This window comes from Pelophylax lessonae, assembly GCF_965119305.1.
Source record: "Pelophylax lessonae genome assembly, chromosome: 7".
Lineage (NCBI taxonomy): Eukaryota > Metazoa > Chordata > Amphibia > Anura > Ranidae > Pelophylax > Pelophylax lessonae.
Window position 1 is genome coordinate 38,479,551 of NC_138774.1, and position 26,430 is coordinate 38,505,980.

Here is a 26,430-nt window from a genome sequence, read left to right on the forward strand (position 1 = left end):
TATGCTTAACACCCTTTCCCCTTCCTGCCACCATGTAGTATGCAGAGGAAGAGGTGGAGTATTACGAGTATCCATACTATTATGACAATAAGGAGGAAGGGACGCCTATCCCACCTACTGAATTCAGTGCCCCTGAGGGGGACACAGTGGAGAAGGTAACCAATGGATGTGTCAGTCTGTGCATCCTGGTGTTGTGTGTCACTCCATCTCATCCCATCCACCATGTTAATTGTCAACTGGAGGCTGCCCAGCCAGGAGCAAGGGGTTTATTATTCTAGTGTTTAGCAAAAAGAAAATTTACTATATCTCAATTTATCAAATTTCTGCAAAGGGCAGACATTGTATTGAGACTTTTTACATTGTCCAAAAAGACTTGGTCAAAGACCAGTAGGTGTGTTGGAGGTGTGTTTTCAAACTTGTTAACTTTTCTATTGTAGGTAATGCATCCCATTTTTTTGTGTCATTTTGTATTTTTATTTATTTATTATTTATTTATTTCTTTTGTCTTTGAGATTTGGAATGTCTGCATGTGGCTTATATACCTCCTTTTGTTAATATTTTCAGTTTTTACTAACACAGTAAAATATTAAAAAACAAACCAACTTAAATTACAGAGCTAACAAAATAAACCTTTAAAAAATACATTACTAGCTTTTTATAAGTGGTAAAATGTGAATATTTATTTTTCTATACATTTCTTTAATTCCTTTTTTAATTTTATGACAGTTCATAATTACCTTTCATTATTTTTTCGTGACTTCATATTTTCAAATATGTCCATCACTTGAACAATCAATGATAAGTTGCCTACAATGATCCAATATCTGATATTTTTGTTTTGTGAAAATCATGATGTATATATGAAAGCACCGCAGATTTAGCAGCTGAACAAAGATTTCAGCAGGCACCTCAGGATTCTAGCAATACTGTCAGGATGCCACTTTTATATTATTTTAGTGATAATATTAAGAAGTTAAGTGATAATATTAAGAATATTAAGAAGAAATTTTTAACATTAATGCTTTTGTTTTGTCCTTTGTTTAATCATTCATTTATGTTATTATTTCCTTCATTTTAATTTATTAAAACATTATTTTTTAATATTAGTATTAATAATAATAATAATAATAATAAAAATCATCATCATCATCGTCATCATCATAATATTTTCATTCTATGAGTCTTCTTTTTTTAATTCTCCCAAGTCGCTAGATAATTACAATCATTATTCATTTACTTATTATTTCATTAAAATCTCCAAGCTCTTCCTTTATTAAAAGTTATGACATATGTACAATTAAGGCCCCTTTCACACTTATGCGACCTGAAAGTAGCGCAACTTTGACGCGACTTTGACTTGAAGCAATGCCTGTGTAATCTTAAGGTCTATCAAAGTCGCTGCAACTTGAAACCGCATGGTACTCATTGGCAATCATGGCGTGTGACTTGTAATGCGACTTTTCAGTCCCAAGTCGTAGGAAAAATCGCCCAAGTGTGAAAGGGGCCTAAACCAGAATGAAATACACCATTAATTCTTTAATTCTTTAATTCATTCATTAATTTTACCATTTTATCTATTCATTTTACCATTTTATCTATTCTTATTTCCTGTCTTCTTTCATTTGTTTAATTTCATTTAATTTCATTTATTTAAGTTATCACACACTGTATTCATTCATTACCATTCTATTATGCCATCCATATTCATTTATTCATCCATTCATATTGCTTGCATCCACATTTATTGGTATGAAGAAAATAATAACAACAATAATAATATATAATTATATATTTTACATGTGTAATTCTTTAATTTTCACATGGTTCACTCCATATTTCCTAATGTATGTACATTTTGCATGAATTTAGTCATTACTTCTTTATGTATGAACATTTGCCTTTCCCCATATCTTAATAAGCCGTAATCCTTTTATATATAAGGTATAGATACCACTAGGCTTAATTTAAGCTTTAAGCTTTCTAAAATATCTTATTTCCTAGAAAACATAATGACAACTTTTGGATGTACTTTTTCCCATTTGGCTACTTAGCCTTGCTATTGGCTGAGAGTCTGATCTATGGTGTCCATGTAAGGACATCCTTCCAACATACATTAGTCTTCATTCTAACTCCCTCAGTGTATTCATTGTGCTGCTTATGGGAGAGAGAAGTATCACATAAAGGAATATCCTAATGTGGTCTTTATAAGCCAAGATCTCAGCTGAGAGTCAAGTTTTTCTAATGAAATATTTATTTATAAAAATAATCAGTTATTAAAATAAAAATAAAATATTAAATAAAATATATTAGAATGTTTTCCAATTTAGAACGAATGAAAAAGTTATTAATGAATTAATAAATTGCAGAAACATTAATTGATTTTGTATTTATTAATATTTATGTGTTACCTTTTGTGCATTAAAATTCTTATATCTTAAAAGAAAGTACAAGAATATTTTACTTTGATTCATCCAGACTTCCATTACTTTAAATTCCTTTATGTAATCAATTAGTAAATATATTTGAAATTATGGGTATAGTTGCGCTAAAAACAATAATAAAAATGGGCGATCAGCCACAAAGTAAAATGATATTAAAAGCAGCTACACTCAAATCATACACTGAGCATATGTAAATTACAAGTGGATAAAATATGTAGCGCTAAAACATTATGAAAAAAGTCCATAAATAAAGTCCATTTCCACCAGTGATAATGCACGGAACCAAATCGCAGTAAAGTGAAGAGAAACCACCATTATCACTGGTGGAAATTGACTTTTTTCTCAATGTTTTACCGCTACATATTTTATCCTCTAGTAAATATATTTGCAAATTAACAAATCCATTAGTTAATGTTGAAATAAATGTAATACGAAAAGTATAAATATTCACATTTCCTAATTTTTTGTGTAATTATATTTATAAATTAGGCATTTATTAATTCATATCTAAAGTAACATAAGCATTTTCTTATTCTCATTTATTAATAACTTGAGAATGGGTTTTGATATTAATTGCTTTGATAATATTTGCATTTTTATACTCTTTTGTTTTTAACTTCTCCTTTGTTTGTAAATGCATGGTTGCATGTATGAATGCTACTTATGAAATCGTACATTGATTTATGAATCTGTACATGTTTTGCATCAAATTATTGTTTGATTTTTTTTTTTATTTCTCAGCTGCATATTTTGGCATTGTGTGCTCATTTTTCATATACTATTCATCATTAAATATTTATTTTCTGTTGTTATAATCGGTTAGTTTTGCTTTGCTGCATGTAGTTGCTACTTGGGTTCAATTTACCTGTGTGTCCAATTTCTATCATGTTTGCTAAAGTCTTGGAATTAATTATTTAGCAAATTACATTTTATATCTTAGTATTTATAAATAATACAGTTAAAGAAGATGGGGTTATGAAATCAGAAGTTACATGATCTCAGTGAAACCTAATTTGGGTAAATTTTCTTGAAAGTAAATTGAGTCTCGAATATCTTCCATTATTTGCAGTATCTTTGTTTCTGATTCTCAAATTTAGCTTTTGTAACTATTTTGTTTTTGCATTTTTTTTATTTTTTTTTGTAGCAGAATAGTGCAGTATATTGATTAACCATCTGCTGCTGATAGAAGTTACTGTACTAGTAATTGTTTGACTGTGATAAAGAGATGACCCCTTACTTTTCCTTGCTGGGCGACACCTAGTTTCTGCATCCTTTGAACATTGTCTGGTCATGACATGTTGTATTCATGCCTGTTTCTCTCTCTCTTTCTCTCCAACCCATTTTGTCTGTGTGTCACTTGTTCTCCTTATTTGCCTCCTGCCCTGAAAATAAAACAATGCCCTTCTAACTATCTTAACTGCCATGGCTACTGGCAGAAAAACAAAGCCAAAAATCACAAGCCAGCAGCCAAGTCGAAGCCAAAGGTGCCTCCTCCTGCCAAGAGTACCGGCAAGTCGAAAAACGGTGTTGCGGGCAAGGCCCCTGCCAAGCGAAACACCCCCGCCAAGCGAAACACCCCCGCCAAGCGAAACACTCCCGCCAAGCGAAACACCCCCGCCAAGCGAAACACCCCTGTGAAAAATACTGTGGGCAAAGCCCCGCCTAAGAAAAAATTCGCTGGTGCCAAGAGGAGGAACGTGGGGAATAGTTACCAGCAGGTAGAGAAAAAAATCAAAGTATGCAGATCCCATTGGTGCGATCTGACATACTTGACCCCCTCTGCCCCACCATACTCCCATCATCCCAATACCTTTTTACAGAGGGGATATGGGCAATCCACTTGGAGATGTTGTTTGTGTGTGTCCATGTTATGCAACTTGTTAGTGATGCCTGCTCTATGCTTGTTGTTTCATGCTTGGGGCTCATTCATTGTTGTTCATGCAAAAGAAGAGACCTCTGTTCATAAACAGAACAGTTTGTAAAACCAGCTTGTTTTACACTTTGCTGGTCTAAAGTCATATATACATTTTTATAAACCTGAAATTTATTTATCCAATGGACTATCCACTGCTGATTACTTTTAGCTGAATTAGTTTGAATTTGCTTATATATTACTCATCAATGTTTTTGGCATGTTTTGTGTTTTCAGAGGCCTCTTTTTTGCTGTTTGTGTAACTATTCTGTTACGTTAAATGAATGATTGCAATGCCCCTATGGACCCATTCCTTAATGGGTGGTCATCACATAAATAGATTTACCTTGGGGTTCATCATCTCAAAGCCCTGATATGTTTTGCTGATTGGGCTGATAATGACCCTTCTAAGTGAATCAGTGATGAGATGTTGACTTTATTGTCCTCTAGAATGAGAGGCGTAATTTAATAATTAACTAATGCTTGCAATTTTTTCTTGTTCCCTTCTCCTCTTTGATCTCCCACCTAAATCCAAACAACTTTGCCATTTTCACTTACTTGTCCTGTTTTTCTTTTTTCATACTGTCTTTCTCCAAATTATCTTTGCTCAAACTTTCCCATTGCTATTTCTTCATGCCTTGGCTTCTCTTTGCACCTTCAACTTTCTGATTTTCTGTGGTTACCAAGGACCCTGCCCCTACCTCTGAACCTATCATGACCCCTGAACCTACCTTGTTAGAACAAAGCCTTGATTACACTGTATCACCATTTGAAGAGGAGGCTTATGGGGCTTGGGAGGAAGAGCCCACGCCTGAACCCAAACCTGATCCACAGGTAACCATTGAATTTTCCACCAAAAGGTTAATGACCACACATTAATAGAGCAGGGTATTGACTTGACAAGAAATCCTCACCTATCATTACAAGCTTTGGCCTTTAAACTGGAAAACATTTTTGAGGAACTTAATGTCAATGTCAAACGTTTAGTTCTTGCCCATTTTTATACTTTTAGACCTATGGTCTACCCCTCAACATTATCTCACAAACAGAGCACCTATATATATGAAGAATCACCATAAGCAATTTGGTTCTGTAATGCCCATTTTCATTTTACACTTCACAGCTCCAATTTGTATAAAGTTTGGGCCACATGTTTATACTTTTATCTATATTTAGTACTTATCACTAGATCCTTTTATGCCTCCTTTTGTCACTCTTTCCATTATCTTTATTCTTGACTCATTTGCCCCCTTGGAAGGAAAAGGAACAAGCTCCTTCTACAGATGTCAAGGGTAGCGATTCCTTCATAGCGGAGTATGTAACCGGAGAGGAGGAAAATCCGACTGTCGGTCTGGACTATGAGTATGTGTACAAGGATTATCATGAGGGCTCGGAGAGTTCACAACTTGGCCCAGTCCTCTCTGCAGAGACTCCTGAGAGTGGAGGTGTAAGTCTCACTATGTAGTGTCCGTTAATCTGAGTGCACTGGGTTCTAAAAACCTTGTGAAACTCTGAGCAAAACAAAGCAAAAAATGTTTTTCAACATTCTGCCCTCCTCTCTGGTCCTCATGTACTTTTCTTGTGTTACCTCTCCATGTCAGCCCCCTTTGTCTTGTTCTTCATTATCCTTTTGTCCAGTATTTTTGTTAATTCTTTTTGCTCATTTTTATTCTCCTCCTTGTGTTTATGTCTCACTTCCTACTCTTCTTTGTTGTTGACCACACCTTTTACATTGTGTGTGTCTACATGTTTTCCTGGATGGATACTTTGGTGTCCTCCTTTTTGGACTTCCTTTTGTCTTTCTGTCTGTTGTCCTCTGCTGCTTTTCCTTCCTTGTCGTTTCCACCTTGTTACTCAGACTTGTGTTATGATGTTGCTGTGATATAACATTTATCACAGGGTGTCAGAAAAGTTGAAATCCCGTTGGAGCCTTGGGTGACCAAAGGATGGCATGCTGCTCAATGTCACCTTGATCACTGAGGTCCACTGTGGATTTGTTCTGACCCTTGCTTATGGCATCATAGAATTCTCAACATACTCCAGAATTGTATGATCCTAATACAGTGTGTTTCAGTGCCTCAAGCATTGCAGCTTTGCTGATGAACGTTCAACACTGATAACTCTTCTGCGCCCCTGTATATTTAGGGGCTTACAGTTTACTGTAGTATTGTGTGCACTGTATTTATTATAGATAATATTATCTGTATACAGGTTTATGGCATGAAATATTAACACATATAATGGCTAAAACAAGGACTGCTATTTGGTCTTGTCCAGAACTGTTATTATTTATATGAAATTATAGAGGTAGAAAAGTGCAACATGCAACATGATATTACTTTTAGTTTTTATATTTTCACTTGTGTGTCTTAGTTAAATGTTAGTAGAAAGAGCGGGCTTTATTGTCTGAGTGATACTAAATATCTCCATCTTTGTGGTTATATGTGTGCTACCCTCAGGCCGTCAGCGGGCCCCGTGGGGTGAAAGGAGATAAAGGAGAACCAGCTGCTATCGAGTCAGTAAGTAAAGTCTATTATGCAATCCAAAGATAATGTTTAAAAGCAAAACTAAGGAGTCCCAACAGTACCTGTGTCTACATGCAAAATTAGGATGTCCCAACTGTATCAGTCTCAGTATAAAATGTTTTAGTTGTCCATTGTAGATCCTTATATTTGGTTAGCACTAGATCTAGTATTGGGCCTTTAACCCAACATCCCCTTTTTATATGAACTGCATGTCTGAACTGAGAGTAGGTTAAACTAACTATGTAACTATGGGATAGAAGGCCACAGCCTGCCAAAACCTTACTGTATATAAACTACAAAATAAAGACCAGGTCAACACACACGCCATTGAAAAGGCCTCAGCAATTTATTGGTATTTATAAATTTAAAACACTAATTTCATCCAATTATTAGCTATTGGTAAACATAAAATTATTTTAATGATAACATAAACAATAGCTCCGTTTGAGAACTCGAGCTTCAACTTTTACAGCAATTACAACAACACCCCCCTTGAAATTCCAAGGTGGCAGATAACCACATAAAGCACCTGCGACAGGAGGGGGGAGGGAGCTTCCATAAGATATTCAGTCCTGTGTGAGGAAAATCCAAATTCCTTAGAAATGTATATAAGGTCAGTGACCTTCCAGAAGATTCTGGGAATTCCAACTGGTTGGAATTCCCTCTGCATAAAGCTAGTGTATTTTTCCTAAAGGGGAAATGTCTTAAATAAGTAACTCCAACCTTTTTTTTAAAAAAAAAAAAACTGAAAAGCCTTTGAACAAAGGCATGGGAGACCACTATCCCATACAGATGCCCAAAGGGTTGTGCCCCCCTATTTTATTATATTATATTACATTATATTTTCACACCTATATTATTATAACTATTATACATATACTATTATTGTAATATATAGTAACTACTGTATCATTTTTTTCCATTATGGACTGACACTGAGACCCCTGATGCTAAGTCAAACAAAGAAAGCTAAGAAAAGTAGATAAATTGCTGAACTGTTAAAAATATAGTGCAGTGCAGTGTTAATAGAAAAAATAAAAAATTGCACCAATAGAAAAAAGAAAACATTGCATCATATTTCTTTCTTAAACTTCATTCCATTTAAAATAATTAATTATGTTGGATTTATTTAGCAAATAGTCCATTTTAGGAACAACCCAAGTGAAATTTTGAATGATGGATTCCAGCTTTTTATAAACGTCCCTTTTGGCTTTGCTATCATACTTTTATGTTGGAAAGGGTTAGTCCACCCTATAATATTCAGTTTATGGTAGATGCTAGAGAGATGAACCCCCTGACAGTCTCCTATATCTCTTGGGGACGCTATTAGACCTCTGCATTTGAATTCCCTAGTCTGCATATCTGCTGTGGCAATTATAAGCTAAAGCCGGCTATAGAGGGATTGAATCTCGAGCCGGTTCAACAGTAACCAGCCGAGATTTAATCCATCTATGGGCAGGCTGATTTCATTTAAGGGAAGGCTCCCTACCTACAGAACATAACAGCGCAGCGGAGGGATTCCCACCCATCAACACTGACTGTGTTGATGGGGAAATTAAGCAATTTTCTTTTTTCCCACCAATGGTGGAAGGAAAGAAAATTGCATAATCTATGGGCTGCATAAAAAAATAAGTTTTTACTTACTACAAAAGAACCGCATTGTTGGTATGGTGGATTTAACTGATCAAAAAAGAATTTACTTTTACAAGAAAAGTGATTGCATGGCTACAATCCCACCACTGGAAGCTTTTTACATGAAACAAACAAATTACATTTTCAACAAACCAAGATTAGAATTACGTTTGTCCCTACAGAGGAGGAAGGGGAAACACTTTGTAGGTATCCCTGAGACTAAATTACCTCTGGAGGCATTGCTAGTGATGGACTCACATAGTCCATTGAAGTCAATCAATCTTTGTCCAAAGAAGGATCAGTCTGGGGATGTCTATAGAGGTCAGGGAGTGTAGACAGACCTATAATAACCTAAATATTTGACCAGAAAAGATAGATCAGGTGAAACTAATTATACGGGGTTGATTTACTAAAGGTAAACGGGCTGTTTATTTTGCAATTGAATTTTCCCTTAGCCTAAAGAATGTGGTGAAAATTCACTTTGCAAACAATACCCAATAAAATACATGGGACAAAAACAGTATTTTTGCTTGCTCATGATTGGATTATGGAATTCAGTAGAGATATACCTCATTTACTAAGCTAAGGCATAAATCTTTCACAAAGGTAAAATTCCCTTGGAAAGTGAACAGTCTATTTGCTATTAGTAAATCAACCCTTATATCTTTGGACACCACTAGGACTACCAAATATGACTGCTGCTACCATTTAGTAGCAGAAATGATAGTGGGCAAATGCACATAGCTAAACATACAGTATAAGCATTTGTATCCAGTGTTCAGAATAAACATTTTTCTAATAATTAATTTGTTGTTCAGCATTTTACAACTTGAAATAATGGTAAATCGGTGACAGTTCTGTTTTTTTCTTTCACAGGGAATGCTTGTTGAAGGTCCACCAGGACCAGAAGGACCTGCCGTATGTACCATTTTAATATATCTATTTTTCAGATGTATTGCTCATACTTTTTTTTTAGCTGATAGTATCATTGCAGAGTTTATATCACTGTAGTGTGCTGTAGACCTTGGGTATCTAGGTATACTTTTTTCATTTGCCACCATTTCATATGATACCCCTTGTCTTTGCATTGCCTTCTTAAACAGTTTATTAAATAAAAAGTAAAAAAAAAACAACTTGCATAACAATAAAGACTGTAAATATAATACAGAAGTGTACGTCAGCTACATTAACCAACATTTTTGTCATCGTACTTACGGCTCTCCCAAATCTCAAACAAACATATGAACATACAGACAAATGCTGTACTTACGGAATGTCACAAAGGTCCAGATGGAAAGCAGCGGGTAAATTAAACAATATAATTGTTAAACCTCATTGAAAATGTATTTTGTGTCATTTGCAGGGTCAGTCAGGTCCCCCTGGAACACAAGGCCATCCTGGACCTGTCGGTGACCCTGGAGAGAGGGTAGGAAATTCCGATTTGAATGAGAGTTTGTGAATAGTTCTGTACATTATTACCCCCCCCCCCCCTGCCCACTCCTCACCCTTCCTTGGCATCATAGCACTAAATTTTATTTTTGGTAAACTTATTTTCACACTTTTAGGGTCCCCCAGGACGAGCTGGTCTACCCGGAGCCAATGGATTGCCTGGACCACCTGGTAGCTCTGTCATGCTTCCGGTAAGTCTTTTGGTCAAAATCTAGAAATTGGAGAGAGTTACAACTTCTATAAGTTTTTTTATTTCTTAGGACAATAAATGGGGAGGAAGGAGGGGGGACATTTGTCTCTGGGACAGGGAAGCACAATCAGTTGTAGAAACATTGGCAGATGTTCCAACTCTTCCCATCCTATTAAAATTAGTTTTTGGTCATTGTCTGTGCCTGCTCTGATAGGAAGTGACTTGAAATTTAACAAATAGGGATAAAGACTGCAAGATAATTCTGAAAGATTTTTAACAAACCATTGTTCTAACACAATATGTTGATCTAGCATATTACAATTACAATGTTTTACCACATCAAAGTTTAGCTTATAAATTTGTTTTCCAACTAATCTCCACAGTTCCGATTTGGAAACAGCGGTGGTGATAAAGGCCCAATAGTGTCTGCTCAAGAAGCTCAGGCAGCGGCTATATTACAACAGGCCAGAGTAAGTCATGAACTTCTCAAGACTAGGTTGTTTTTCCAGTATCTAAATTTGTATTATGTCATCTTTGTCACAATTATCTTTTTGACAGCTGGCTTTACGTGGGCCCCCAGGGCCAATGGGATATACTGGAAGATCTGGAGCTTTGGTAAGCATCTCTTCAACAATATATATATTCTAAAACTTCCAAAATGGGCAGCACAATGATTGGCAATCTTGGTTTGAAGCTATGGAGTCTTTGGTTCAATGACCCCCTAGTCAGCAGGTCCACTGGCTTTCAACTAACTGGCTCTAATGCATATAGAGTAAATGACTGTGGTAATGATATAGAATTACCATGGATCGATCTTACTTAAAGTGATTTTTTGGTCACAGCTGTAGCCCGGTGTGGGAGTTTCCTCATGGCTTTTTCTCTGTGTTAGATAATCCACCAGCCAGATCTACCTGTCATATATTCCAACTAATGTTTGCAACATTATTATTAGGACCTAGAAATTGTATGCTGTATAGAAGATGTACAAATAGATATCTTTCGTAGGTCTCTTTACAAATAAGCCCCAGATGTGCCAGAACAAGAATTGTTTGCATCAATTCCTGATTTTTTCTTTAACAAAGGTTTGATTTGTCATTTCAGGGTCCACCAGGAAGTCCTGGACTAAAGGGGGAGACCGGAGATATTGGTTCTCAGGTAATTAATTTAGCACATACACATTGTTCTCTAACATTCCCAAACATGTCTGAAAATGTACAGGTATCCATTGTGCAACACTGATGAACAGCTTCTGTGGGACTAATTATTAATACCTGGTGCAAAAATGTCAGAGGGACTGGAGAATAGGAAAGTAGTCACAAAAAATTATAGGGGTTAAAACTGAAAAACAAGTTAAATGAGAAAGAATAGTGATACACAAAGTTGATAACACTATCCTAATACCCCTACATGACATTGTACACAGTTGCAGATTGGTACTTCTTTACAAAGTCCTTGAGAAACTGTTAAAAGTCTCATCAGATTTCATAGATAAGTCTTTAAAGGAAGGCAATTCCACATCATACTTGGAATTCATCTCTAGATTAGATAAAATCCATGGAGTGAAAAGTCTGAGAGGTAGGGAATGTTTGGGAAAGGAATATATTGGGATGAATGGCTACAGATAAAGAGGCCTGGTGAAGGGAACCCAAGAAACAGAAAGTGAGTTAAATGAAAACTTTTTATGAGTGCAGCACTATTGCTTTACCAATGTGATTTTTAAACCTAACAATCTAATACAGCCTTACTTAACCTTTTTAATCCAGATAAACCATGGAAGTAAATTATAGGTCTCAGCAGTGGCGGCTGGTGCTCCATGGGCCGGGGGGGTCGCACCATACCCCCCTGGACCACACCAGCCCGCACACCATAACCCCCCCGGTCTCCGGCTCACTCTCACCCTGAACATGTGGAGGGCAGGCAGGCAGCGGTGGTGGCGGCGGCGGCTTCTCCTCAGTCTCCTTCATCTCCTCCCTCCTCCTCCTCCTTGGTCAATGGCATGGCTTCTCTTTTTGACCAATTGGGAAATGCATCTCAGGGCCCGATTCCTGATTGGCCAGGAGGAGGATCCATGTGACAATAGCTAATATATTCATTCGCTATTGTCACATAACTGGGTGAGCTCAAGGCGCAGTGCTCTGTGCCCCGAGCCCACCCTTTTTTGAAGCCTATTAGAGCCTCTGGCTCTAATCACGTGCTTAAAAAAAAAACCCTATTAGAATCTATGCATCCGGCGCCCTGCATGTAGATTAGGTGGCCGGACGCATGGATAGGGGGGACGGCGCCCCTGCGCCCCCAATGGACGTGTGCTAAAAATGATTATAGCTACAGCTCACCATACATTAATGTGATCAATAAATTGTACAAGTTTTAAATAGAATAAAAGGAAAGTGAAAATCCTAGTTTTTTTACACCCACATTTTGTATAGGACAAGATTATTTTCAGTAATAATCCTAAAACAAAATGAATGATAATAATAGTAAGGTAATACAGATGGTGACATTTATGGTGTTCCCTTACATGATCTTATGATCTGTGTCGCTGTAACCCCTTAGTGGTCCATGAAAAACTGCTAACTGGTCAGTGGAAAACCTACTTCCTCTGCATTGGTGGTCTGTATTAGTGGGATTCCAATTTGCCACTGCTCAAAGAATGCCTAGTAAACTCAGCAGGAACTCTAAGTTTCCATCATCCCCTGGTTGAGAAAGGTTGCTCAAATGTTTGCATTGAAGTACATTTTAGTAGGGTCTCCCCAGTTTTAAATGCTTCCTGTACCACATATCAATTACAGCATTACATATATGTATTTATAGGGGGAGATTTACTAAACCTGGAGCACTAAACCTGGAGCACCCAGAACCTGGTGCAGCTCTGCATGGTAGCCAATCAGCTTCTAACTTCAGCTTGTTTAATTAAACTTTGACAATAAAACCTGGAAGCTTATTGGTTTATATGCAGAGCTTCAGCTGCTCTGCTTTTGCACTCTCCAGTTTTAGTAAATAACCCTTATAAAGGCTTCATTGAGTGGCATTTTAGTGACTACCCAATTGAGTAATGACTGCCAAGATATAGGGGTTAATTTTATAAAGGGGTATAGGCTGTTCACTTAGAAAAGTAAATATACACTCTTTCAAGGGATTTTTCCCTTAGCTTAGTAAATGAGGTGAAACTCTGCTGACTTCAATTATCAAATCATTTGCAAGCAAAAATCCAATTTTTTAAAATTTCCCTTGAACGTGATTGTGTATTCTTGGCAAAGTACATTTTCATCACATTCACTAAGCTAAGTGAAAATTCCCATGCGAGGTAAATCCATTCCATAATGTAAACCACACAGAGGCAGTGTGCTAGCAGTATGAGCAGTTTGGTAAAGAGAACATTTTGTTCTTGTTCATAGCACCTAAACAGCTTCTAACTGTCATTTCTGCAACTGCGATTAGAAAATAAATCCATAAAGTAGATTGGTTTTTATGACATTAAGACAATAGGATTTTTTAACACACCAAAAACCTTTCTCTTGAAGAAAATATTAAGGAACGTAGACCTCTGGGATATAATCCCTGCCTCTAGAGGCCCACTGTTTCCCCCCAGTGAATATTTGAAGAAATTTGAAAATATAGCTTAAAGTTTAACTAAAGGCAAAACTTCTGTTTTAGTTTTGGACAGAGTGGAGAGCGATTAGAGTCCCTATTAATTTTTATTGTTGTCTGTGCCTCCGGTAAGGAGATTCCCCCTCTCTGTTTGTCCTGTTTACCATTATCATTGAAAGTGAAAGTAAAAGAAAATCCCAAATTTTGGGTTGTCTCCAGAAACGTAATAGAGGGGAAATCCTCCAATGGGAACACTACTTCTGGTTACCTGGGGGTACCCAAGGGATTCCCTTAATTTGCTGTGATTTCTTCTCACTTCCTGCCTGGCTATGGGACAGGAAGTGAAGGGAAATCTCCAAAATGGGACACAGATAGTGGAATAAATTTGGCAGGGATTATAACCCTCCCTTACTCGATCTATAGTTCTGCTTTAAAGATTGGCACAATGTATTCTTTATTGTTTATAAAATTGAATAGGGTTCAAGCTTTGATACTATGTAGGGTTGGAGAAAGGTAACCAATGCTTTTGGACCTACAATATCCTTTTTCGGCTATCCTGAATTGATATATTGTTGTATCACGGGCACTCGATGAGGTCGATAGGGAAGGTGGATTGCCTGGCCATTTGAGAGACCAGGTGGGAAATACCCCCTGTCCACTTGCTATTTGAGTCCCTGTGATTATGTTATATGCATCTTTAAAGACTGGTTCCTTGTAACTGGTGTTGTATACCCCAATCTTGTCTATTACGATGTTTTGCAATGCAACACTATCCTATGCTCTTTAAAACTAATAAAAATTATTGGAAAGTAAAGCTTGGCACAATGTAATTATCTACATCTTATATCTGGAGGGCCATCATTGATTCTGAAAAACAACTGTAGTAGCCTGCCCTACATACAGTGATAGTCGTGATCTTCTGGATTATGCCACAGCATCTTCCCCTCTGCACACTGAAAACAGGGGGTCACTTGCTAAGTGCTGCTGCCATTCTTAGAACTCCTTGTATTTATTTGAGTTATTACAAGGAGCTCTATGATTGGATGAAGTGGAGGGGCAGATGACAACATAATTTACCCTCGTCCAAGCAAATAATGCCTTGCATTCATTGAAAAAATATGATACAAAGTTATTTAGGATGTTTTTGGAAAAAGACAAAAGATGATGTGGGAATGCACTACTCCCTTAAAAATGAATATTACAGATCACTTGAAGGTTCCATATCCATGGCCATGAGTCAGGAAAAATTGTGAATCTTGTATATTCACCCTTGCAAATATACATTATTGGAGAAACAGTGGTCGAAAGAACAAGTAAAAAAAAGGAAAGGAATTATTAATTTCAGTCTAACATTTTTCTTACTTGTATTAGGGACCAAGAGGACCACAGGGCTTGTCCGGGCCTCCAGGAAAAGCAGGAAGACGAGTAAGTATCCATCTTAATACTGTTGATGTTGGTTATTAAAAATATTGTACAAAACGATCTTTGCTTTGTATAGTGACACATTTATAATACGACTGTAGCAAAACACAGCAGATTTCTGTTCTTATAAACTTTCTTTGAGTTCTCATAGACTTTAATATCATTCTTCTGTAGGGTCGCTCTGGTGCTGATGGGGCTCGTGGTCTGCCTGGCGAATTTGGCAACAAGGTAAACCTATTAATCTCTGACTCTATAATAATCTATTATTATCATTGTGCCATATTGTTTAATATTTCCTAAACTGTGTTCCCTTCAAAGGGTGAGAGGGGTTTCGATGGACTGCCTGGATTGCCGGGAGAGAAAGGTAACCGGGTGAGTTAATGATATAATTCCATTTTAATTATGCATTACTATGTAAATGATCATATTACAGATACAAACCAAAGAGCATCTTTAGGTTCTAATGACATTTTTACTATGGCAGGTTCAATTAAACTATAGGGACACAGAGTTATAGATAATATAATATAATCGGTTATGACTATTTCACAATCGGTTTTATACTTGACAATGCAAAGTGATATTCTTTCTTGATTTATTGATAAGATCTTTGATGTTAGAAATGAATGGAAAGGAGAAAGCAGGACAGGTTTTAGGGAACAGCAACTAAGCACCTTAATCTATTTTTGAAGAAGTTTCCTTGTCCTATGCCAGTATCGTAATACCCATGAATGTTAGATATGAATACGTATGCATTTTCTTATGACTTGGAATATGGAATGCAACAAGAACTGGAACAGTGATGCAAAAAATGACAATACTTTTTAATTTTAGTAGAATATAGTATAAATCCAATCCACCAGTTAGGTGAACTATAGCTTTGAGCCATAAGGCACTATTCAATACAAGGGTGATGGTACAGAAAAAGTGCTAATCTTCCCTTTGGCTTCTATGTGTAAAGGCCTTATACTCACTTATGGTTTTATTTTAAGTGAAGGGGTAAAACACAACTCCTTTCATTACTTCTCAGTGCAGGCATTTTGATGGAAAAACAAATGGAGATCCTTTTTTTTCAAGGAAAGCTAAAGTATCCATAAATATAAAGCACACTTTAACACCTGTCGCGCCCCTTACATGTTCCCTAAAAAGAGCCCTTAACTCAAAAACTTACCTAAACACATGACATTTAAACTTTAACCTAAAAACTCAACTGAACACTTAGCTTCCCCTCAACACTAAACCTAAAGGTTAACTACCTAAGCACTAACCTAAAGGAAACCTGTTAAAAAAAGGTTGAAGAGGTTGCCATTGATGAACCCAACTTCTAGAAATGCAAATTTACTGGTTGTTCCACTGACTCTCTTCCTTCAATATATGGAGTCAATGACCCAGAACAAATATGCAGGTAAAAGTTCTGACTTTTTAAAGACATTCCTACTTTGTGTCAGTAATTCCAAAGGTACTGAAGCCAGAGGATCAGCATAAAAGCCAGGAAGCTGGAACTTTCAAAATGGCGTCAGCAATAGTGGACTCATATTTCACTTATTACAGATTTACTTTAGCCTTTCAATAAACACCTCACCCATGGTCCTCCCATTAACCTAACCTAACTTTTAATTTAAAGCCTAGTACACACAGGCCGATGTCGGCTGGCATCGGCCAGGTCAATACCAACCACCGAAATTTGGCCCATATGTATGGCAGCCGGTCCAACAGAAGCCGGCTGAAAACCAGCAGCCGACCGACTTCCGATCAGCCAATGGCTGAGAGCGCTGACTGGAGTGCTCTGGCGAGGGGCCATCCTCCTGTCTTAACACAATAGAATAGCAGGGAAGATTACTGTACTAACGTCAGATTGTTAGTTCAGTGGCTCCGACCGGAGCTGTCATTTTGTTTTCTTCAATCCGCTGGATTAAAAGAAAAAAACTAGTAGTGTGTACTAGGCTTAAGTCTTAAAGTAAAACTAAAGGCAAAACTTTCTGTTTAGTTTTGGAGATGGATTAGAACTCATATCAGTTTTTTTTTACTGTCTGTGCCCCCGTTAAGGAGATTCACCCTCTCGATTTGTCTCATTAACCATTGTCATTGAAAGTGAAAGTAAAAGAAAATCCCAAATTTTTAGTTGTCCCCAGAAAATTAATAGAAGAAAAATCTTCCAATAGGGAAACTAGTTCTGGTGACCTGGAGGTCTCCATGGCATTCCCTTAATTTGCAGGGATTTCCTCTCACTTCCTGTTTGGCTATGGGACAGGAAGTGAAGGGAAATTTCCTCAATGGGACACAGATGTCGAAAAAAAAATCTGACAGATGTTATAACCCTCCCTTGCTCTATTCAAAATGAAAAAAAAAAATGTTTGTTTATAGTTCTACTTTAACATTACGTAACCCAGCAGAACACTTAAAGTGATACTACAAGTCTAATTTTTTTTCATTTAGAAATAACAAACATGTTATACTTACCTGCTCTGTGTAATAGTTTTTCACAGAGCAGCCCCGATCCTTCTCTTCTTGGGTCCCTCTCAGGCACTCCTGGGCCCTCCCTCCTGCCAAGTGCCCCCAACAGCAAGCAGCCTTTCAGACACAGAGCCGCGGCTGGGGCCCGGCCCCTCTTTCCTCATCGGCTCATTGCCTTTAATTGGCAGCAGCGGGAGCCAATGCCTCACCTCCCCTGCTGTCTCAGCCAATGAGGAGGGAGAGTCCGAGACAGCCGAGACTTCCATGCAACAACGCTGGATCAAGATGGGGCTTAGGAAAGTATTAGAGGGGCTGGAGGGAGGAGCTGCACACAGTTTTTGTTATCTGAATGCATAGACTGCATTCAGATAAAAAAAACCTTCTGACTTTAGAAACACTTTAACATATCCTGTTCCTGGAGCAGCTGCATTCAAAATAACAACTGTGTACCATAATGACACAGTGCCTATCCGCTGGCAGTAAAATCCAATGACCTAAAAAATACCCATAAGGCCACAAAATATGTATTTTCAAATAGGTTGCTAAATGCTGGAATGATGCATTGACCTGACATAAATAACTTATTCATCAATTCAGCTGTGTTTTGTTCTTTAAATTTTGGCCTCAAACCAGGCTCCTTCACCTTTTATAGGCTGGATTTTATCAGATAAAATGTGATCGGATAGAAACAAAACCATACTAAATTCTTGATGGGGAAATTGCTCACCCAGAAGTGTAGGTGACCATTTTTTGTATTGTCCTCTGGTTGTTTGGCATGGTAGCCATCGACCTGACATCTGGATCACAGCTTTTTGTGCACTCCTTATACTCACTAACTTGAGTTTCCTTTTCTAGTTTCTCTTGGAAAATTATAGTTTTGTGACTGTTCTTCAAAGCCACTTACATTAAAATGTTCCTCCACAGGGAGATTCTGGAACTCAGGGTCCATTGGGTCCACCAGGAGAAGACGGAGAGAGGGTAAGTACCCTGTGAGTAGGGTCACTACATTGAGGAGGTCCATCATTGTCTGATTCTCTACTTCTTTATCTTCTAGGGAGGCGATGGAGAGGTCGGACCACGTGGACTCCCTGGTGAACCAGTAAGAAAATTTTTTATTTCTTAAAACTAAGTATTCTCACCTCTGACTAGCCACAATGATCTATGGCACAGCCATTCATAATACTATATGTGGAACTTTGCACCTGTATGTGTTTGCTTTATGCAATCTTCCCTTAAGACATCATAACTGAGTATTACGTGCGATAAACTGTAGTCACTAAATTGGTAATAATAACCTCAGAAATATAATGGTACCTGTTATTGTAGGGATCAATCATATATTCGAGGCATGTTGTATAGATCTGATACAAAAAAGTCCTTTTGAAAAATAGTATTTATTAGAAGAGCAACGTATGTTGGAAGTAGAACTTTGCCGGCTGTTACCAAGAAATTATAATTTTACCGAGTGTCTCTTTTGCCAGTACTAGCTTTTGATCCTTCATTATGTAACTATTTGTCTAAAAAATTGCCAAAACTTAATGGGCTTGATTTACTAAAGGCAAATAGGCTGTACATTTTCCATGGAAATTTTCCCTTAGCTTAGTGAATGAGGAGATGCTTTGCTGACTTTCATTACCCAATCATGTTCAAGCAAACATGCTTTTTTTTTTTCTCTTGCAAGATTGGATATTGTTTGCAAAGTTAATTTTCTCCCCATTCACTAAGCTCAGGAAAAATTCCTTTATTAAGTAAACATCCTAATTGTCTTCAGGATATCAATACCATAGTGATTCTCTGTGGGCTTTGCAAGATACAATAGGTCAATAGACATACCCTGTTTTAACCACTTTAAGACCAGAAGGATTTGCCCCCTTAATGACCAGGCCCTATTTTGCGATTCCGCACTGTGTTAATTTAACGGGTAATTGCGCGGTCATGCGATGCTGTACCCAAATAAAATTGACGTCCTTTTTTTCCCACAAATAGAGCTTTCTTATGGTGGTATTTGATCACCTGTGAGATTTTTATTTTTTGCGCTATAAACAAACAAAGAGCAACAATTTTGAAAAAAAAAACAATATTTTTCACATTCTGCTATAAGACATTCTCAAAAAAAATGTAAAAATCAAACTTTTTTTAAAAAAATTTAGGCCAATTTGTTTTCTGCTACATATTTTTGATAAACAAAAAAATCACAATAAGCGTATTTTGATTGGTTTGCACAAAAGTTATCGCGTCTACTGACTACGGGAAAGATTTATGTTATTTTTATTGTTTTTTTTTTTTTTACTAGTAATGGCGGCGATCTGCGATTTTTTGCGGGACTGCGACATTGCGGCGGACAGATCAGACCCCTAACTGACATTTTTGATATTTTTGGAGGTACCAGTGACATTACTACAGTAATCTGTGCTAAAAATATCCACTGTTACTGTAATAATGACACTGGCAGGGATGGGGTTAACAGTATAGGTAATCAAGGGGTTAAATGTGAGCCTAGGGGAGTGATTCTAACTGTGGGGGGGCGTGGCTTCTGAGATGACCATAGAGACCTGTGATCCTATATAGAAGGATAACATGAGCTCTGTGATCATTTCAGGGAGAAGGACGGTCAGATGTGTTTACAACAGCTGCCTGTCCTTCTCTCTCAGCGGGGAGCAATCACGGGTGTCAGACGGCAATCGGAGCCACCTGACCCGTGCATCGGCTTCCCTGCTGCCGAGTGGGGGCGGGATCCCCCTAGCTTCCTGCACGCGACCAACGTATACCTACGTCAGTTTGCGCAGGAGAGCCACCCTGCCGCAGTAAAAAGGCGGCGGGTGGTCGTTAAGTGGTTAAAGGTGGTTAGAAATAGAAAAGCCAGGCAGACTAACAACCATACAGTCAAGACAATTGTATGGTCCCGTGCCTCTCATTGCTATTGATGTTTCCTAAAGCAGAATAATAAAATTGAAGATTAGAGTTTAGAATATCGAAGATCAAGGATTTGTAACACCAGGTTCATAGAGCGTGGATCAGTGCAAGCTCAAAGCAAGGGCTTAGAGACAACAATTATTCTCTATGTGCCATGCTCACAAAATGCAAGTGTGTTTGTATGCACTGCACAAAAATGCAACATACAGCACAAAGCGCAACAATGCATTACAATGCACCATAGCGCATCACATCGCACTGTTGTGGATTGAGTTGACTAAATTGTAATTTTGTGACACTTTAATGAAGTTAAAAAAAAGTACACTGTGCAATGTATTGTAACAATGCATCTTGCTAGCCCTACAGTACACAGTGCACACAGACATGTATCAAAGGGAGCATAACACATTCAGGCTAGCATGAATGGCCCCTAAAGTTATGTTGAGACAAATTAAACAAAGAGAAGACAGCTGATTGCTGCAACCATGGGCCCCAGATTTTTTTCACATTTTTAGGGACAGGCACAATTGGTATACACTCTACTTTAGGCATTAACTAGTTGGATAACCATATTACAGGATGGTGGGTGGATTTTCCAATGTAAGAGAAAATTTTAATACATTTTAATTTTAATACACAGCTGGTTACCTGTGCTGTGTGTTATTTTGGCTGTTATTTTATTCTTACAGCTTAAAAACCGGGCATTTGGTTGCTCTGGAAACCAAAGTTTCTGCTGTACCCTAACCCCTTGACACCAACGTAACACATATATGTGGCCTCCAGGAAATGGGCTTTTTTCAGTGGGGCCACATATATGCATATTCCCCTTCGTGCTGGGAGTGTGCTGTACGGCGCACTCCCAGCACAGAGACTAGGGCCGTGTGCTAACCATCAGGACCCGTATCCCACCAATTCTGGGTCACCTGATCGCTGTAGTAGCCTCTGATTGGCTTCCACAGTGATCAGTCCCTGTGAAGCCCATCCCTGTGTTTTTCTCTTTCTGTGAATGGAGAGGAAAAATACATTGTATCTTTCTCTTTCCTTGCAAAAAGATGAAAATAAATAAATAATAAAAAATAAAAGAAAAAACAAATAAACAAGAAATAAACAAGAAATATACAACTAAATTTAAAAAACATTTTTTTTCACTATTTTAGGCCAGTTTTTCTTTTATAATAATAATAAAAAAAAAATAAATAATCAGGAGATATCCATAGCAATTTACTCCCAAATGAAAGCCCATTTTTTGGTATAAGGTATAATTTACCTGGATGCACAAAGTAGTTGTGATTATATGTACGGTTTTACTAACACATGTCAAAATTGTGCTTAGGCATGTAGATTTGTTTGACACTTAGGCGTGAAGGGGTTTAAGTACAAAATTAATTTGCTGCAGCTAAATAATAAACATAAAAAACAAATAATCAAGGATAAATCAGCAGCTACAGTAATCCCCCGCTCCATCGCGGTTCAGTTTTTGCGGTCTCGGTAATTCGCGTTTTTTTTTTGTAATGTTATTTTACTATATAAATCATTAAAAATGAAATATTTTTGTGTTTTTCATAGCTCTTGCTCTGTCTCTTAGTATCTTTTATGTGTTTAAATGAGTTTCTATTGTTTTAAAAGTGTGTTTAAAGACCTTAAAATGCTTTTACACGTACAGTGACAGTAAAAAAACATGCCTACAATGCATTTTAATAGGGTTTTTCTATTTCGCGGAATTTCACTTTTCGCGGCTGGGTCCGGAACGTAACCCCCGCAATGGAGGGGGGTTTACTGTACCTCATAAATAATAATTACTATAATACTACTCATTTTTTGACTGCCTAAAAAGTCCAATTTGGGGGTATCTCTTTTTCCATGTTTCTATACTAGGGATGTGGCAATCAGTCCTTTGGACCATTTGCACACTAACTCTCTATAACATTGCTTGTTCATAAATATTAAACATGCAATGTCAAATTACAAGCAAAGGAACACCTATTTAAATCCATGCAAATATAAAAATGTGAATATCATACCAGAAAAAAAATATACAAAACATCTATAATAAATAAAGTATAAGTCCAGGATTAGACACCCAAAATGCAAAAAAAATCTTACTGACACTGTTGTACTGATAAGTTTCGTCTGACCTCAACCCCTGTATGAATGACATAAGCCCCTGAGGAAGTCATTCAGACAAAGCTCATACATGAAGGGCGGGTTCTCAGTGTCATCATCACGCTTGGATGTTTTTGAGCTATAGGAGTAGCTTGTTTGTGGTGCCGTAGTGTGAGTCCATAGCAATTTGTGGGATTTATGACATGCCTACACAATTTCCTCCTATGTGAGTGCAACATTTTATTTTTAATAAAATGTTTTTTAAGCATTACTTCACTATTGTTAGCCGCTGTTTCCATGCATATGGTATTTCCCTCTTGATACATCCATCTGGTATCCTGAATCATATAAGGATAGCATAACAGAGTGGATAACACAAAAGAGCTTTTAGATGTTCCATTATTGGAGGCTGATATTGATTGTGAGCTGTTCTCCTTTGGGATTAACACCTGCTGTACTTTTGCTCCTTTAGGCCCCTTTCACACGGGCGATCCGATCTGCCTGTCAAATTTTTCAGGCGGATTGGATCGGATGCTCCATGCATCCCTACGGGGCAGCGGGTGCCAGTGGAGACATGTCCACTGACACCCTCTGCTATCCGATTCCGATCCTGTCCGGGAAATCCAGACGGATGGAAACCCTATTTTCCATCTGTCTGGAGGATTGGATCGGATGGGATCGGATGAGAACGGACAGGCAGTCCGTTCTCATCTGATCTCCCCATAGAGGACAGTGGGGAATATGACAGCTCCGTCTCCACACACAGAGCAGAGACGGAGCTGTCATCTGCTTGCTCATCGGGGATCGGCGGATCGATCCCCCGCTGAGCAGAACGGACCTCGTCAGACAGTGGGCCGTGTGAAAGGACCCTTATGCTGATTCCAGAGCTGCAGGTATGATAGGCTTCGACACTGGTTCCATGTTTCTACCATTGCCCTATCACAAAATACATACGTCATCGCAAGTCACGATTTGTGTATGGACCAGTAAAGATTGGGTGGAGACATGAATCCTGTGCTGAAGCTCATCATGCCTGTAATGTCGTTGTTGGCAGAAAGGTTGGAAGTACAGCAGGAGCTGTACTATTCAAAGCAACAAAAAACCTAGTATTTAAAATATAGGAAAAAAAAGACACTGAATTGACAAACATTTCGTAATTATAAATATGTGTACCCCCCCCCCCCCCCCGAAGGAGCCTCTTGGTAGTTTTGGGTTCTCTGTTCTGTGCCTCGACTCCAAGAACAACCTCAGCCCCTCTGACACACCTGGTTGATAAAAGTCACTGCAAGTCACTGCAAGCACATATTTAGACACAAGTAGTAATACCTTTAACCTGGCTGTGGGTTACTACCTGAAAATAGACACAAACCCGTTTAGTGGTAAATCCACTCAATCTATTGATACAAGTTAGAATAAATGGCAGTTTGAACATACATCAATCAGCCATAACATTATGACCTCTGACAGGTAAAGGGAATATCCCATAACAATGGTATCTGAAAATTGGTGGGATATATTAGGCAGCAAGTGAACATGTTGTTGATTAACCAGTTCTGGGCCGGAAGGATTTGCCCCCTTAATGACCAGGCCATTTTTTGCGATTCGGCAATGCGTTATTTTAACAGAAAATTGCGTGGTCGTGCGACGCTGTCCCGAGAAAAAATTGATGCTCCTTCTTAACCACAAACAGAGCTTTCTTTTGGTGGTATTTGATCACTTGTGCGATTTTTATTTTTTGCTCTATAACCAAGAAAATAGAGACGATTCTGAAAAAAAAAAACAATATTTTTCACATTCTGCTATATAACATTCCCCCAAAAAATGTAAAAATCAAATATTTTCATCCTTTTAGGCCAATTTGTATTCTGCTACATATTTTTGGTAAAATAAAATCGCAATAAGCGTATTTTGATTGGTTTGCGCAAAAGTTATCGCTTCTACAAACTAGGGGAAAGATTTATGTCATTTTTATTTTTTTTTCTAGTAACGGCAGCGATCTGCGATATTGCAGGGGACAAATTGGACCCCTAACTGACCTTTTTGACATTTTGGGGGGACCAGTGACATTACTACAGTAATCAGTGCTAAAAATATGCACTGTTACTGTAATAATGACATTGGCAGGGAAGGGGTTAACCTAGTGGGTGATCAAAGGGTTAAATGTAAGCCTAGGGGAGTATTTACTAACTGTGGGGGGGGGGGGCATGGCTTGTGAGGATCACAGACGCTCTGGAATCATTTCAGAGAGAAGCATGGTCGGCTGTGTTTACATAGAGTGATCGCGGGTGGCCGGCAGCAATCGGTGGTGCCAGCCCCGTGCATCGGCATCCCTGCTGCCTAGTGGGGGCAGGAGCATGCCTGCGGCGGCGTGCGCTCGCTCCCTAGCACAAGGCGCATGACCAACGTAGTCCTACATTGGTTCAGCAGGAAGGGCTGCCTGCCACAGTAAAACTGCGGCAGGCGGTCCGGAACTGGTTAAGTTGATGTGGTGAAAGCAAAAAAAAAAAATGGGCATCACAGTTTGTTGTGTATGGGGCGGTGAAGCCCATGGTGACCCGTGTTCAGAGCTAAAAGCTTCTACAATGGTCACAAGAACATCAAAACTGGACTACGGAGCAATGGAAGAAGGTGCCTGGTCTGATGAATCACGTTTTCTTTAATATCATGTGGATGGCCGGGTGTGTGTGCATCACTTACCTGGGGAAGAGATGGCACCAGGATGCAGTATGCAAAGGCAAGTCGGCAGAGGCAGTGTGATGCTTTGGGCAATGTTCTGATGGGAAACCTTGGGTCCTGCCATTCATGTGGATATTACTTTGGTGTCCATGCCTCAATGGGTCAGGGCTTTTAGCAAAAGGGGGCCATACTCAATATGAGGTGGGTGGTCATAATATTATGGCTGATTGGTGTAAATGAGTACACGGCAGGTAAAATTCAGAGTGATGACTATAGCAGAGTAACTAAGAATCAGGGTTTACACCACTAAACTGGAATCAATGTGTAAATCAGCAAATCGGAAATAAATGGTGCAAATAAATGCTAACTGCAATGTGAATACTAATAATACTACACTAGATTAGAGAGCACTCTAAAGCTGGATACACACTATACAATTCTCTTTAGATTTTTTCCTTTAGATTTACCAAAACCATATAATAGGAGGTCAAACCTAAACACTCTCAATTTGTATGCAATCAGGCAGGCCATTGCATTACATATTTGAAGGTAAATCTAAAGGAAATCCAACAACAAAAGTTGTATTGTGTGTATCCAGCTTTAGGGATTGGCTAGGGTTATGTATTGTGTCTCTTGAGAGGTATATTTTACACTAAGCAACAAGAGGTCTAGGTCTCTGGGTAGCAACTGTTAAGGAGCAGTCTTTAGTCCTGACTATTTAGCCAGCTAAACGTTGGGGCCCAATAACTGTTGGCGTGCTTGTAGACAGTCAGCAAGACTTGCAGGTGGTAATGGAGCTATAAAGTAGCTGTTTAGGAATTTCCTAAAGGCTCAATCTCTAGTAATAGCAACAAGCATTGGGTGCAAGGCCTTCTCACCAGATCCAGAGGCATGGCAGCAGTGGTCTCTCTGTCCACTCGCCCTGGGTTGCTCAGGGTAACTCAGGGCTGTAGCACAGCAAAGTCTGCATCCTGGCAGTGGCTCCATCCCTCCATAATCAGGTCACAGCTCTGAGCGGGGAAAGCACCAGAGCACCCAGGTTACATATAATATAATATTTTTTGTTTCGGATAGACTAGGTAATAGTTAAGATCCCTGTTGGCCAATTTCTTGTGATCTGTGTCC

The 26,430-nt window shown here is 38.3% G+C and overlaps 1 protein-coding gene across 1 annotated transcript in view; it reads left to right on the top strand.

Moving 5' to 3' along the window:
* Window positions 1-26,430, top strand: part of LOC309559991 (uncharacterized protein) — a 217,167-nt gene that overhangs the window by 115,326 nt on the left and 75,411 nt on the right. The window contains exons 6-20 of the mRNA XM_082263472.1: window positions 39-155; window positions 5,041-5,187; window positions 5,612-5,800; window positions 6,813-6,872; window positions 9,387-9,428; window positions 9,874-9,936; window positions 10,076-10,150; window positions 10,533-10,619; window positions 10,708-10,764; window positions 11,251-11,304; window positions 15,109-15,162; window positions 15,334-15,387; window positions 15,478-15,531; window positions 18,538-18,591; window positions 18,668-18,712. Coding sequence (XP_082119598.1) covers window positions 39-155; window positions 5,041-5,187; window positions 5,612-5,800; window positions 6,813-6,872; window positions 9,387-9,428; window positions 9,874-9,936; window positions 10,076-10,150; window positions 10,533-10,619; window positions 10,708-10,764; window positions 11,251-11,304; window positions 15,109-15,162; window positions 15,334-15,387; window positions 15,478-15,531; window positions 18,538-18,591; window positions 18,668-18,712 — 1,152 coding nt within the window. The remainder of the gene's footprint in view (window positions 1-38; window positions 156-5,040; window positions 5,188-5,611; window positions 5,801-6,812; window positions 6,873-9,386; window positions 9,429-9,873; window positions 9,937-10,075; window positions 10,151-10,532; window positions 10,620-10,707; window positions 10,765-11,250; window positions 11,305-15,108; window positions 15,163-15,333; window positions 15,388-15,477; window positions 15,532-18,537; window positions 18,592-18,667; window positions 18,713-26,430) is intronic.